Here is a 15130-nt window from a genome sequence, read left to right on the forward strand (position 1 = left end):
AATTATGTTAAATTTTTAAACTCTTGTTATGGCCCACTTTAAATCTTAGATTTAATAAGGGTTTAAAAAAGTAATGAGAATATAATGCAAAAATTTGACATTTTTACTATTCTTTCAGGTTGGAGAAAATGAGATGAATCAATTATTTCCTTCTGTAGACAGCCATGGTTATGTTTATCTTCAGGTTTATGCATATAACAACACTCTAATGGCGGGTAGAAAAAATAATTCTGTCAACTTTATGGCAAATACATATTTAAATTATATTTTATACATCCATGTTATTTATTTCACAGTATAAATCACATTTTTGACCTGAAATATGATTTATACTGTGAAAAAGTGATGTCATTAAGACTCTCAAATAGAATATGCAAGACATCTGGTTTAATAAATTCATATAAATCTAATTTGAAGTGTTGTAATTGATTTTTTTGCAACTGTAGCTCGAGAAATAAAATTAATTGTGGTACAGTTAATAAAACAGAACATCACTGAAACAGAAGTATAATGTAATGTCTGAAGTACAGTACAATATAGTGTAAATATGATATCAATAGATAAATGTGGACTAGTGAACTAAGCGTTCTGAATAATTCATTTTGTTTACCAGAGAAGCAGTGCTCGCATGGGACGCTGCACACGAGTTTGCTTACAAAAACATCTTGGAGGAAAACAGAGTCTCGTTTGACTGAATAGACACACTCGATTTGCAAATGAAAGCGGTGGGTTTTTTTTTCTATCTGAAAGGCTTCGGGGACTAAAACACGATTCATCACAATAAAAATGCCGAGGTCTTCAGGGCAAATTGATGATGGCGAACAAACAGAGCGTGCCCGCGCGCGCGTCAAAGAGCAAGCCTGTGCGCCGATTGGCTGAAAATGACATCACATAGAATTGTACTATTCTTAGCTTCTGGAAACGGGATGACCTCATCGTTTTCCTCCCTCGCGCAGGTATAGACATACAACAACAAATAATGTTAGAAGCGCAGACAGAACGGAGAGGAGCACGGGAGCACAACTACTGAGAAGAGAGATCAAGGAACTGTTTATAATCACGCAGATACATGTGTATATGCTTCACGCGATATATGCGTCCTGCTGTTTGTGCTGTATACAACCAGCTTCGTTGGACTTCTCCAAGCTTTTTGGATTTTCTTGCGCACTCTGCTGATCTTTAACTGACTGGACTGGTGAGTATCAGCTTTTAGTTTATTGGAAATAAGTACAACTTGTATCTCATCACTGTTAAATGCAATTTCGCAAAACTTTAAATCATTTTAAGTATACTATTTGGCCTGTCTGTTTAGTGCGTCATATACTCAAAGAGTAATTTTCAATGCATTTTGTTCTCCGTAGGTTTTAAAAAAAATCAAGAGATGGTGTACTACAGGGACAGTCAGTCCGAGCGGCCGCCGTTGTCGCGTATTCTGCCGCATCTCTACCTTGGTGCAGAGACTGACGTAACGCAGGTATGTTTACTATTATCACTATTACTAACTGTTAAAGAGATCCTCCTCAAACCACCCTGTACGTGATATTTGCTTCATTTAACAATAGTTTGTTCTCGTGGATAACATTTAAGTTACTTTCTCACTTTTGTACCCCCACAGGATGGTTTGTCTGACCGAGGCATCTCGTACGTACTAAGTGTGAGCCGATGTTGTCCACAGCCTTCATTTCTTCCCCAATCCCAGTACCTCCGTATCCCAATAGACGACTCCCTGCGGGATGACCTGCTTCCTTGGATCCCTCAGGCGTTGCACTTCATTGGTGAGGGACCCGGAATCCCACTGCTTACATCAGCCTGCATTTGCATCCCAAAAGCATTACATCATTATACCAGCATCAGTGAATAGAAATGAAAGTGGAAATAGATTTGTGTTGTCTGTGTAAAATATTAATAATATGAGGCTAATTTGAAACAAATCATTAGGCTATTTCATGCATTAGTACCTCATTGTATATATTTTATGTTGCAGATGGGGCCATGTCACTCGGCTGCTCTGTCTTGGTTCACTGTGCTGCAGGAATCTCTCGGTCTCCAGCACTTGCTGTGGCCTACGTCATGTATAGCATGAAAATGGATCTGGATCATGCATACAGGTATTGTTTTACTACTAGGCCCATATGAAGTATATATAAACAATATAAATTGTTGTTTGAATGCATATGATTCAAATTCAAATCTGATCATTCCTTTAGGTTTGTCAAAGAACGCAGACCTACAATTTCACCAAACTTTAACTTCCTGGGGCAGCTGCAGCTCTTCCAGGGAACGCTTTCTTTGAAGAATAATAACATAAACCTTCATGCTCAGCAGTCAGTCAAACCTTTGGATAACTGCCAACAGCCCACCAATGAAGAAAAACACAGCAGCTCCACACTGTTAACTAACTTGAACCTTCAGAACAGCATGGACAACAACTGTATTATTAATGGATGTACTGAGGATTCCAAAGCAAACTTGCACTGTGAGAATAAGAACAACCAAATGGAAAATATTCAGAGCAGATCCAGAGTCCAGAATCCAGAGTTTACCTTATCTCTCTCAGACAAGCTCGGGGCGCTCACTCTCCGCACAAATCCTGTTGAGATACAAGGACCTATAAACGTCACATCTCAGACACAGCAGGATGCACCAAAGTCCAGCCTACCTAAGCCTACTTACCTTCAGATTCCATCCCTAGCGGAGAAGCGAAAAAGCCTTACTCTTTCCCTTACGCCAGTGGGTGCAGTTCCTCAGACTCCCCAGAAGGGGTCAGCAGCGAACAGTTGTGATCTGAAGCAGAGCAGTTCCGCAGTTGACCAGACGGGGGCGTCAGATGACTTGGGCAGAGTCAATATGGAGCAGTCAGCATCATCAGAAACCAGAACAGAACCAAAAGAGGTCAACAGGTTTATCCGCAAGGAGGCTTCAGCTAGTCACGGCTGCTCAAGATCACAGAGAAGAAAGAATAAATTAAACCACAGAGCAAACGAGGAGCAACAGAAAACAAACCATTCAAGCACAAGATCACACAGGCTGATCCAGGGACCATGTGGGATCACAACCTCCTCGCAGGAGCTTTTCGAGAAGGAGGTTACCGGTGGTGTAGAAGCAGTGGAGGGAATGGATGGAGACAACAGCCCCCTGTCTCCAGTCAGTCTAACGGTTAGCAAAATACTAGACTGGGGAGAACGCATGCTGCTTGGTGTCCTACTCGGCCCACGTATTAAAGTGGGACAGGCTGCTTTGCCGTACAGATGTTGAGGAGGAACTGGTTGTATGGACTGCGCTACTACTTAAAGATGAAGTATGGACTTCTCAGTGAAGGAACTGTGATTAGTCTGTACTTCCAGAAGGAACTTAAATGAAGAGTGAAAAAGCAAATGTATGAGTGTGTAAATTCACTTATTTATTTGATGAATTGCATGTTCCTCCAAGAGTATTTGACAGTCGACTCATGTCATCGTACAGCCTGATGATATGTGTATAAATGACAGGACGTCTGGAAAAACACATGCGATTTGTTATGTTATAATGCACAGCCTGTCTGCGACTTTATTTATTGAAACACATTGATAGCTGTTATTTATAAATGGGTATTTTGCAGGTGGAATTTTAACATTATAGCTTGTATTGGAAAAAGAAAAGAAAAAAAAGTGTTCATTAAAAACTATTATTTTATCCTGTCTCTCTGACTCTTTCATTTTAGCAACTGTTTTGGTGAATTGTATAATAAAATGTTATTAAAAAACTAAATCTAGCAATAAAAGAGATTACATCCACTATCAATACATCAATTAAACGCCAGTTGAGCAATAGATATGTCTTCTAAGTTACGAAACCCCATAGTAATTATAATATCCTTACAGTTATACCTAAGGGTTTTCTAATACTGAGCAATATGTTGCAATACCGACCTTACTTGGTTTAGTCACAATGAAGAGGAGTACCATTTCCCCAGAAATGTTGGGAAGGCAGACAGTAACTGGTGGGTGTCTCCAAAAACATCTTTACTACACCCTGTTTGTCACATTCCTGGAGGTTTTCGTTTAATAGTCCTACAAGCCAAGATGATTCAGCATCCACACTGATGTTGCCAAGGTATTACAATGGACTGTACAAGAAGAACCAAGGCAAATGTATAGCCTACATATAACTAGCAATGAAATGCACCATTAAATAACATAAAGTTTAAATCAGCCTCATTATATATGTCTCGTTTATTGGTCCGCAAATTATTTCAACAGATTATTATTACTCGTTTCGCCGTTTTTAAACTCTTGCGCTTATATTGTGCGAGCTAAATAAAATGAATGAATGCAGAATTAACGCTCCGTGTAAACATATAGAGTAACTCAGACAAGCCAGGCCCTTGGCCAAATATGGGAAAGACGTCGCTCGAATTACACATTTATCATAAAGCCTTGCCTTCTATTGCGGAAATGCACGCGTAGTAACAGCAGAATCGTTCATCGAGTCATTTGCATCAGCCAATTAGAACGCGCCGAGGCTCACCGATTCCGAAATGATTCGTGCGATGAGAAAAACAACACTGAAAGCCACGCCCATTTCAGGCGTGCGTATGAGAAACACTGAAGAGGAAAAAAGTTGCCCCTGGTCATGAAAAAAAAAGGCTATCGGAAGCAAGAGAGAGTCCAGAAATCACCAAGAAAAATCCAGAGGGCGGACATTCCTTTAAGCCTGGAATTCGCTTTTTATCTCCATAAGCAAGATGGTTTTATCGCTTGTACAAAGGGGGAATTTGTAGGCTAAATCTTGCGGATATAGTGTATTAAAGTTGTCAGAGTATTCTCGGCTTGGCAGTGGACTAAGTTGTCTGACTTTCGAGTCGCTAACTTGGCACCAGAAGGCTAATTTACTCAAGGCGGCTGCGGAAGAAAGGTAATCGGCGGTCATTGCTCAGACCACCGCGGTATTTGTTTTATTCCCTCTTTAGAGTTACCAAATCTCTACATGCTATTGTTTTGACATTGAACCGTGGAGATTGGATTGTGAAACATACTTGCTCAAATCTGTTACATTGCAGCCTATTGTAAAGGGTTATCATCAACGATGCCAGGCCTTTTACGGTCTTAAATCTGTATGCTCCATACAGCAGTATTACTCCTCTTAAAGCCAATTTTGTTGTGTAAGAAGACATGATTAGTATTGTTTTATAACCTAATCTTACATATTTGCTGGGTTAGGAGCATGTCAACAGAAGAAAGATATAAGTTGGTGGTCGTGGGCGGTGGAGGTGTGGGGAAAAGCGCCCTCACTATTCAGTTCATTCAGGTAAGTGTATTATTTTTCAGTACTTTTTATGAAATAAAGATATATTCGCGGCGCAATATGTGGCAAATACACCGTGCAAATGATTTCTGTGGGTGTGTTGTAAGAGTTGTGCGACGTTGAGAGTGCAGAGGGCTTTTCTGTGCATGTTCCTTCATGTTAAAGCCCTTGTTGAGGAGTTGGTGAACCAAAATGTTTTCTTTGTTTTCTTTCACAGTCGTACTTTGTGTCTGACTATGACCCGACCATTGAAGACTCGTACACTAAAACCTGCACCGTGGATGGAAAGGAGGCACGATTAGACAGTATGTTGGTATTCATGTGCTCTCTATAGGAAGGAATGAGTGTTAAAATCTCCACAGGTTCCCTCAGTAGGGAGATTTTGGTCAGAGTTGCATCACTGATGATTCATTGCTGACTACGGGTTCCTGCCCAGGTTTTGTTTTGACTTGCTGTCAGTACAACATCATGCCAGCTGTGCCTAAAGCAAACTTTTTTGTGTGTCAATTAGTTATGAATTGTGTTTGTGTATCAGCTGGTCTTGCATATTTACCCGGGGTTTGTTTTGTTTTTTGTATCGTTCGCCTGTTGATTAGTTCTGGACACAGCAGGACAGGAAGAGTTTGGAGCGATGAGAGAGCAGTACATGCGCTCCGGAGAGGGTTTCTTACTGGTGTTTGCTCTTAATGACAGTGGCAGGTAGGTGTTTTCCAGAGTGTGTTTGTGTGAGCATGAGAGGAAGGGGAATAGATAGTTCCTAACCTCTCTGTGTGATGAGAACAGAGAATGTGTGTGTGTGTCTGTGTCTGTGTGTGTTTTTAAAAATAAAACCACAGACTGTGTTTGTGATGAGAACGAGAGTGCAGGTTATGAGTGTTCATGTCATCAGGTGCGCGGAGTTGAACCTCAACAGCTGAACTGAGCCTATTTGTGTAAATGTTGAGGTTTTGCAGTGTACAAATCCTCACAGATGTGACTTAGACTGCTTTACAGATTGACTAAATATTTGTACAGTTTCAGACTGCAATTACTCAGCCTAAAAAGTTAAGATTTTTAATATGTAGTTTTTATTTTTTGTCAAATTATTTTCAGTTCAGTTTTTAATTTCTTGGTTGGGTTTAGTTTTTAGCGTTTGATAGTTTATTTCAGTTTATTTATTTTTTGTATTTTAGTGGTTTAACTGGTAACATTTAACGCAGTTAAATTACTCCATAAACTCTGTAGTGTTATTTCTATTTAGTGACATTTTAGTTTAATGATTTTTTTTATTAGAACACCATAAACAAACCTTTAAAAAGTGTATTTAAAATTAATTATTTTGTTTTTAAACAATTTTCCCCCCTATTTGTTAGTTTTATGTTAGTTTTTATTTTCAGTTCAGGAAATTATTTCATGTAATTGCTTTTATTTGTTAACAATAATATCAGTTGGACTTTTTACTATTCGTTTATTGTAAATTTAAATTTAGAGGCTCCTATCCAAGAAGAGTTAAATTGTAAACACCTTCTATAAACTCTGTATTATTTTCTGTGTTCACAGATAAAAAGCTTGTTATTCTAATGAACATTTTTTTGGTTCTCTCTTCTTCAGTTATAAAGAAATTCAGAAATTTCATACTCAGATATTGCGGGTGAAGGATCGAGATGACTTTCCCATGGTTCTTGTTGGCAACAAATCAGATCTTGACCAGCAGAGAGAGGTAATGTTTCTGTGTTACACAGTAAATTTTTAATGAAAAATAGGCTGCCAATTCATATGTGTGCGTGTTTTTTTCCCAAATAGATCTCAAGAGAGGAGGCCATGTCATTTGCCAGAGAAAACCGGATCCACTATATGGAATCGTCAGCTAAGAACCGCCACAATGTGGATGAAGCCTTCATGGAGGTTGTGCGAGCAATAAGGTATTTGTAATCGAGAAGCGCTCTTATTATGAGATTGACAATGTAGTGGATTCTGACGAACTTGCATTACCATCTCTCTTCAGGAAGTTTCAGGAGACAGAGAGTCCACCACTCCCCGCTAATCATGCGAGGAAGCAGAAGAGTGGTGGCTGTCCCTGCACCCTGCTCTGACTGCCCCTCTGCACTGTTGCCTAGGAGACTGAAGCCCTCACTCTCACGCCTGGTGCCTTATACGTCTACACAGTGTGTGTGTGTGTGTGTGTGTTGTGCATATGTGTGTGTGTGGCACTGTACGCATCAGTGTTTTAGCGGCTTTTACAGTATGTGTGTATGAGAAACTAGGCTATATCAAATGAGAAAGAACCTGTTTGAAAGGGGGGGCTTTAGTTCTTATTTTGTCCACATTTTATGTAGTGCCTTGCAGAATCATGCTCTTGATTTTAGATTCAAGCACAGTATTTGTTTATTTCCATCATAGCAAATGGTCACAGACTGATTGTGTGCTGCGAAAGAGATTTAAAAAAACAAAACAAACAAAAAAAAACATTCACCACGGTGGGGGTGAACAATAGTGACAACGTATATTTAAACAACCATGTAAGCGATGTGCTGACAAAGCATTGTGATGGTTCTGGTGTCGCCTGTATGTCATATATTGTGTTATTGACTCACAAAGACAAGTCAGAAAGTGTTTTATTGGCCCAGACCACTGTTCAGCATGTCCTCTCTCGGGGGATTTATTTAGTCAGTGAGACTGCACTGAAACGGCTGCTCTGGTCTACACTTTGCTACCCATCAGTGGCAAGAAATATATTCAGCCAGCTTGTTTTTTTTATTAATCTCTTCCTGATAAAGCAATGTGGGAAGACTTAGACATGATGTGGTTTCAATAATTGAGCATTTTTAGAGTCCAGTATCTGCAGTGCTAGTATTCATACAAACCAAAGGCTATACTGTATATGTTTGCACACCAGCTTTGTCATGGTGAATAGTTATCTAATGTAGTTTAACACTAAAATGGACAAATTGTGTGGTTTTATTGTGGGATTGTTTTGGTATGTTTATTTTTTTTTAGTCTAAATTCTATGTCTTTTTGAAGGTACTTCTGTTTGTGCATATGTTCAGAATAAGGCAGCCTGTCTTCAGGTTCACATTATTGTACATGATGTGCTTTGCTTGTGATTTTTTGCACCTTCATTGGTAAACTGATGAAAAAGTGATACAGAGGAATTGCCAAATGAATTGACTAACAAAGCATGATATTAATCAGTGTTGTGAGGGAGTGAGTAACACTGTCTATACATAAGTAGAATGGCTAGTAGTTTATAGGGTGAGGAAAAACAACACTAGGTGCTTTTCCTTAGTCAAACTGTAGCAGTTCTTCTGGTATACTCGACCCTCGAGGGAGTTGCTACACACACTTTACGGCCTTTAATCAAGGGACATGGATTTTTTTTTCTTCAAACTGGGACAAATTCTATTGTAGATCAGGTTTGTCGGCTGCAAGTAAGAACAAAGCACTATTTAATTTTGCAATGTTAACAAAATTCCACAAACTTTCAACATGATTCTCATATCATTTCAATAGCATTTCATGTCTTAAGTCTGATTATTTCAGTGTTTTTATTTTATTTTATTTTTTTTAATTTAAGCTATTTTTTCCTGCCTCTGGAGAGAGATCAGACACCATTTATCTTCCAGTTTTGTATCTAAATCTAACAATATTCTTTAGCACACAATTAAAATGTCTTTAAACATTTCATGTATGAATTTGTGGATGACTGATTTATTGGTGAGGGATTCATTATAAAAAGTATTTGTAACAGTTTTCACAACCTGTTTGAACTTAATCCAGATACTCTGTGCTGGTGAATGAGGAAATTTAATGATTAGTAAAGTGAAAATGTAATTATAAACTATTTATTATAAATATAGGATAAGCTATTATATATTGACATAATGTTGCATTTAGACACCAAACAAGCTTTGGATTTTTTACTTCTAACTATGACCCTGTGACCCTGGACCACAAAACCAGTCATAAGTCGCATGGGTATATATGTAGCAATAGCCAACAATACATTGTATGAGTCAAAATGATTGATTTTAAAAATCGTTAGGATATTAAGTAAAGATCATGTTCCATGAACATATTTTGTAAATCTCCTACCGTAAAATATTTTTGTGAGTGGATATGCATTGCTAAGGACTTAATTTGGACATCTTTCTAAAGGTGATTTTTTTTTTTTTTGCACCCTCAAATAGTTGTATCTCAGACAAATATCATCCTATCCTAACAAACCATACATCAATGGAAAGCTTATTTATTCAGCTTTCAGATGATGTATAAATCTTAATTTTAAAAAAATCGACTCTTATGACTGGTTTTGTGGTCCAGGGTCACATATAGCCTCCATTTTATTCATCTTTCGAATTCTTATTGGACCATAACGATCAAATAAGAGCACTACCCTACGCATTACGAGTAATTGTAGCAAATGATTCCCACATGTGAGGTGAGGGTACATTTGAATCGCTGGGAGGGAATCAACCGCAGGGTGAGATTCTGAATCTGGAGAAACATTAGCATGATGTCGTTTTCTCTCGAAACTTGAGTGTGGTAACGTTGTAAATGCACTGATAGGTTCCTTCATTTTAAAGCGATAATGTAAAACAAATAACGTGTATAGTAGGCCTGGCTTTCGTAAATTTATTAAAAGCTGTTCTCAGGTCGGCTCCTGCTAAGAGGCCCATTCATAACTATCTTTGAAAAGAACGCTTGAGCCAATCAAGACGCAATGGACTGTAAAAGCCGGAAGCCGATGTGGACTAATAAACCTTTTTTTTGTTGTTGTTGAAGACAGGTGATCATGACATTTTTCATCATTGAACTACGATATGTACATTAGTTAGCCACACTACTAAAACTTACTATTGCTAATTATTTTTTGGCACAGAGTGCGATCAAAGCATATTTGTTTATTGAGATGTGCAGGTAGGTCACCGAGACTTTGTCACGTCCCACTGCCACTCCTATAATCGCTCGCGGCTGAGGCATGTTGTCAAACTGGTATGTCTCGTACGTGATGAGTTATGTTCTCCCTGTGAATTAAACACAGGTGACTATGGAAGTAGATTAATCAAAACCGGCGAATATGTGAATTTATTGTAATCATATAATTGATCTAGCTACAATAATTTACAGCGCCAAGACAGGAACTCTCTGGGGAAAGCTGAAGTTGTTTTTCTTTTAAAGTTTCCTTGTACGGAGCACAAGTGTAAAGGTAAGCGGGCGGTTACCCATGTCGTTTTTCTGTAGACGCAGGGCAGTAGTTTTACTTCTACTTTTCTACTTTCTGAACTGTGTTTTGTGGTACAGCTTGTTTTCATAACGAATATGCAGATATGCACTATTTAATCAACTTAAAAATGCAAAAATTAATATTCAGTCATTTCCTCGTGTTGCTACAATTTTGTCAATGTATTATCAATGTGATTTAGTTGAAGTTTTGAAAATAACATTAAACGGATATTTAATGTATATGTATGCCTCTCTTTTTCTTAATATATACAATTTAATATTTGCTTTTGAATTTGTGCAATGACCGATAGAGGACGACATTGTAATATTTTCCGTCCAGAATATTTTGTGACGCATTCGTTACAGTTATATATAGGCCTATAGGACCTCCATATGGCATTATCAAAACACAGCCTGGTAAACTTAGTAATATTCTTTTATAATATTCTTTTGAACAGGTACAATGCTGGGGTTTCCAGCGACATTTTTCAGTTTGCTATCACTGCTGCATCTTGTTTGGGGCAGAGTGATCTACAATGGAAATGATGGTAATAATGAAAAGCAAAACCATTTTAAATTGGCAGTGTGGGACTTTTTTGTTTTGTTTTGCTTTATCTTCTGTTGTTGCTAATCCATTAGTACTATGGTGTGTTTTTGTGGGTCTCTCTCTCCATGCACTCAGGCATGAAATCAAAGACTTATACCTCCGCACAATCTTTTTTGCATTATATAGACTTTGTGTATTATAAACATTGGTAATTGTTTCATACCCAAAATGATTTACATTTTTTCCCCTCTACATATATCTATGATTAGCTGCCATTTCATTACTTCTACATATTGCACTGTTCCTTCTGTCTGTTACAAGAAGTGATTGTATGTTTGTGATGTTTGATTTGAATAATTTTTATAATGATTTGTATTCTCTTGTGTTCCTCAGTGTTCCTAGAAGAGAAGTCAGCAGGTTCATTTCTGTCCCGTAAACTGTTGTATAACAGTTGGGATTTTGAATTAGTGACGCCTGGCAATATAGAGAGAGAATGCATGGAGGAAATATGCTCGTATGAGGAGGCCAGAGAGGTGTTTGAAGATGACAAAAAGACAGTAAGAAAAATAGTATATACTCATTTATACACACAAGAACAAATGCTGGGTTAAAAACAACCCAAGTTGGGTTGAAATTGGACAAACGCAGTGATTGGATTATTTTAACCCAGCTGTTGGGTTAAATGTTTGCCCAACGTGCTGGGTGGTTTTATTTAACTTAACTATTGTTTAAACATTACTATATAGCTGGCTTAAAATGAACCCCAAATATGTTGGAAATTAAAAATCAGTCACATAATTACTAGAGGCAACAATAATAATCAAAATATGAACTTTTAATAATAAGCAATTTAATAAATGTTTGTTTTATTATACTACGAGGCTGGAGAATGCTCGAATCTGATTGGTTGATCAACGTTCAGAGGGTGTGCAATTATTTTCAGGGAAACGCACGTTCCATATCACTTCGCCAAAGGTTTTCAGTTATTTCAAAAGGTCCTTACAGCCTACAACCACAAAAGAAACAAAACCCACAATGACACTGACCAATCAAATAAATATAGTAAGCAATAGGATGAAAATGACAAATTATTGTAAAAGTTTCTGCCACAAAATACATTTGATTGTGTCCAGAAAGCGCATACTCTCTCTCTTTCAAATGTATATGTAGCCTACTATATAGTACGGACACACATTCGCATAGAAACTTTTTGTCAGCACTGCTCTGACGAATTAATCAGTAAAATAGTTAAGCAACTTAAAAGCTACATGACATTTCTCACCAGCGAGGTAATAACTGTGCGGTTCTTGAGGTAGATAAACTTAGTTTTGCTATTAGTAGAGACACTGCTACTGAGATGCAGACTAGTTCACATATGCTTATTAAAGGATTAGTCCACTTTTAAATAAAATTTTCCTGATAATTTACTCACCCCCATGTCATCCAAGATGTTCATGTCTTTCTTCAGTCGAAAAGAAATTAAGGTTTTTGATGAAAACATTCCAGGATTATTCTCCTTATAGTGGACTTCAATGACCTCTAGACGGTGGAATTCAACTTACAGAAAAAAAACTAAATTGGCGCCGCGTTCATTCCGTAAGTAGAATAAGGAAGGCGTAGGACATACAGCGTAAGCGTTTTGGAGAATACGGAAACCGGAAGTACGTTCAAGGCGATCATTTGTTTATATAAAGCATATATTGTTGTATTTTTTTTTAGAAAATGGCCGATGGTTTCGCTAGATAAGACCCTTATTCCTCGTCTGGTATCGTTTAAAGCTCTTTGAAGCTGCACTGAAACTGTAATTTTGACCTTCAACCATCTGGAGGCCATTGAAGTCCACTATAAGGAGAATAATCCTGGAATGTTTTCATCAAAAACCTTAATTTCTTTTCGACTGATGAAAGAAAGACAGTTTAAAAGCTTATTTAAAAGTGGACTAATCCTTTAACTGTATATCAACTGTATTAGTCTGCTATCAAGCCTCTGTTACTAGTTCTGAATTGACGTTTTGGAATTAGCAACAGAGGCTCGGGATGAGGTGCGTAAGAAATTAGTCCCACACATAAGAGTGTTTTAAAGACAAAAAGCTGACAAATGTCTTGAAATACAACATCAGAACAGGTTCTTGAGGTTTGGTAACCATAGTATAAGCGGAATAATTGACTCTGGGTCGTTGAATTCTTAGAAACTTAGAAAATGCTTCGCATCTTGGCCGCATTACCAACTCGGGTGTGCATTTTTTTCTAAGAATTCAATGGCTTGTCATCAATTATTCCTTACTCATTATTTATTAAACTTATTAATAAATGTTAATTCATTAAACATATTAGTAAACGTTAATTTCCAATGTACTTTGGGTTCATTTTAAGCGAGCAATATAGTAATGTTTAAACAATAGTTGAGTTAAATAAAACTACCCAGCAGGTTGGGCAAACATTTAACTCAACTGCTGGGTTAAAATTACCCATTGTTCATATTTAACCCAACTTGGGTTGTTTTTAACCCAGCATTTTTAGAGTGTACTCTCATAAGGAATGAGAACACAAAAGAAGCATGTTATAGCCAAAACTACAAGATGAGGTGGAAAAAAATGGTTTATGTATACAGTTACTTGACGCTGTTAATTTTGTTTTTCGACAGGCCAATTTTTGGAAAGGCTATAGCAGCAGTCATGGTAAGTCTGATTCCCCCCACATCCAACAGTTTCAATTTTCAAAGAAATGTTAAGTCTTATTCTTAGTCTGACAACACCAAAGAGAACAGCCTTGTCTAACTGCCATCATAGTGTAAGCAAATGCAAGCTACACATAGTATTTTATTGACCAGTGTTTTTGATATTTTATCTTAATGGGATAAAATGGGGGTCACTAAGTAAACAATTAAAATGTGTATTTGTTGAGAATGATGAACTTAATGATTGATTTCCACAGAGTCTTTGCCTCGAATCGATGTGTCTGGTTTGGTAGCAGGCATCGTGGCTATTGTAATAACAGCGATTATAGCCACTGTGCTGGGCATTTATTGCTACAAGAACAGAGGCAAAAATGCAAGAGGGGGCAGGTAAGTGCATGCTGTCATTACCACTGCGATATGCCTTTTATGTGGCAATGTCACTCTAATGGATTCTGCATCTCCACAGTGTTCCTGTGCGTATAGGAGTGGATGGGCAGCCAATACCTGAATCTGTGCCCTTGTCTAATATCGTGCCTCCAGGTCTCCCCTCGTACAACGAGGCTCTGACGCACAGTGGCCAGCACGATGCACCCCCACCGCCGTACTCTGGGTAAGAACCACGAATGGTTTGTTTGCATATGAGCATCACACTCAAGAGATGTGCTATGTTCTATAAAATTAGTTTGTGCTGCATTTTCAAAATATGCATCTTTGCTCTTTACAGGGGAAGTCCACCTGAGCCGACAGAAACTCAAGATGAAGAATGACAAACACATGTTGTTTTTTAAATGGGGTGGGGGGTGGGGTGATGGAGGGATTTACTTGTAAAAAGCGGGCATGTGAAAAAGGGGCATAGCTATTTTGGGTCTGCAAATTGGTGGTTATGTGCCAAATAAGAACGAAATGACAGTCAGCTTTTAAAGTTTTTAGATAATTTATTATACTTGTGCTGCATGTTTAGCAGTTAATGTTTTTATTCTTTAAAATTATTTTGTTACTATGAGTTTGTTGTAAACACTGTCAATATTTTCATGAATCAGGTTTGTTTAAGTTTACGTTTTTTTTTGTTTTTTTTTGGTCATGTTAAATGGAATGTAAATTTCATTGTTAATAAAATGAAAAATGTAGACCAATTGAGTTTGATTGATAATGCAACTGCGTAAAGCAACAACGCGCGTGACGCTTAAATCAATTCAGTATTTGCAATTAGTCGCTGTTGTCACTCATCATAGCCTCTTTCAGGGTCTCAGCGCGAGAGAGTAGGGAACTCAGTAGTGCCTCAGTGCTGTAACAAGGCGGCAGTACGCACGAGACTTCCAGACAGACTGCGTATGTGTGTGAGTGTGACAAGCGAGTCGGGAGGGGGGTGGATATGTTTATGTGTGTGTGCGCGCGAGATGGTTAGTCCACTCTTGAAAATGG

The 15130-nt window shown here is 37.9% G+C and overlaps 3 protein-coding genes across 6 annotated transcripts; all 3 read left to right on the plus strand.

Annotated features, from left to right (window-relative positions):
- The first annotated feature begins 454 nt into the window (after positions 1–454).
- On the plus strand, positions 455–3633 carry si:ch211-195b15.8 (tyrosine-protein phosphatase vhp-1). Its single transcript, XM_067382005.1, has 5 exons — positions 455–1195; positions 1362–1474; positions 1616–1775; positions 1985–2108; positions 2208–3633. Exons 2-5 carry the CDS (start codon positions 1382–1384, stop codon positions 3253–3255), a joined length of 1425 nt encoding a protein of 474 aa, XP_067238106.1. The 5' UTR covers positions 455–1195; positions 1362–1381; the 3' UTR covers positions 3256–3633.
- A 951-nt stretch (positions 3634–4584) lies between these two features.
- On the plus strand, positions 4585–8950 carry rras (RAS related). The gene is made up of 7 exons (XM_067382047.1): positions 4585–4893; positions 5199–5286; positions 5501–5588; positions 5880–5982; positions 6874–6982; positions 7066–7184; positions 7268–8950. Exons 2-7 carry the CDS (start codon positions 5203–5205, stop codon positions 7353–7355), a joined length of 591 nt encoding a protein of 196 aa, XP_067238148.1. The 5' UTR covers positions 4585–4893; positions 5199–5202; the 3' UTR covers positions 7356–8950.
- A 137-nt stretch (positions 8951–9087) lies between these two features.
- Positions 9088–14830, plus strand: prrg2 (proline rich Gla (G-carboxyglutamic acid) 2). 4 transcript variants are annotated; one of them, XM_067382044.1, is made up of 8 exons: positions 9088–10303; positions 10390–10468; positions 10944–11033; positions 11426–11589; positions 13676–13709; positions 13966–14095; positions 14175–14318; positions 14433–14830. In XM_067382044.1, exons 3-8 carry the CDS (start codon positions 10949–10951, stop codon positions 14473–14475), a joined length of 600 nt encoding a protein of 199 aa, XP_067238145.1. In that variant the 5' UTR covers positions 9088–10303; positions 10390–10468; positions 10944–10948; the 3' UTR covers positions 14476–14830. The 4 variants fall into 4 exon arrangements, with proteins under 4 accessions (XP_067238145.1, XP_067238143.1, XP_067238147.1 ...); XM_067382042.1 differs by having other exon boundaries at positions 9088–10468; XM_067382046.1 differs by lacking the exon at positions 10944–11033 and having other exon boundaries at positions 9088–10468.
- Positions 14831–15130: the final 300 nt, after the last annotated feature.

The sequence above is a fragment of the Chanodichthys erythropterus genome, chromosome 3 (assembly GCF_024489055.1).
Source record: "Chanodichthys erythropterus isolate Z2021 chromosome 3, ASM2448905v1, whole genome shotgun sequence".
Taxonomy (NCBI): Eukaryota; Metazoa; Chordata; class Actinopteri; order Cypriniformes; family Xenocyprididae; genus Chanodichthys; species Chanodichthys erythropterus.

What these genes read in the sequence shown, in the direction of transcription:
- prrg2 (XM_067382042.1), top strand. Translation starts at nt 10,949, where the DNA reads ATGCTGGGGTTTCCAGCGACATTTTTCAGTTTGCTATCACTGCTGCAT. An exon ending in GATCTACAATGGAAATGATG is followed by an intron (nt 11,034 to 11,425) that starts GTAATAATGAAA and finishes TGTGTTCCTCAG; the next exon opens with TGTTCCTAGAAGAGAAGTCA. An exon ending in AGGCTATAGCAGCAGTCATG is followed by an intron (nt 13,710 to 13,965) that starts GTAAGTCTGATT and finishes TGATTTCCACAG; the next exon opens with AGTCTTTGCCTCGAATCGAT.
- si:ch211-195b15.8 (XM_067382005.1), top strand. Translation starts at nt 1,382, where the DNA reads ATGGTGTACTACAGGGACAGTCAGTCCGAGCGGCCGCCGTTGTCGCGT. An exon ending in TCAGGCGTTGCACTTCATTG is followed by an intron (nt 1,776 to 1,984) that starts GTGAGGGACCCG and finishes TTTATGTTGCAG; the next exon opens with ATGGGGCCATGTCACTCGGC. An exon ending in GATCTGGATCATGCATACAG is followed by an intron (nt 2,109 to 2,207) that starts GTATTGTTTTAC and finishes TCATTCCTTTAG; the next exon opens with GTTTGTCAAAGAACGCAGAC.
- rras (XM_067382047.1), top strand. Translation starts at nt 5,203, where the DNA reads ATGTCAACAGAAGAAAGATATAAGTTGGTGGTCGTGGGCGGTGGAGGT. An exon ending in AAAGGAGGCACGATTAGACA is followed by an intron (nt 5,589 to 5,879) that starts GTATGTTGGTAT and finishes CCTGTTGATTAG; the next exon opens with TTCTGGACACAGCAGGACAG. An exon ending in GCTCTTAATGACAGTGGCAG is followed by an intron (nt 5,983 to 6,873) that starts GTAGGTGTTTTC and finishes TCTCTTCTTCAG; the next exon opens with TTATAAAGAAATTCAGAAAT.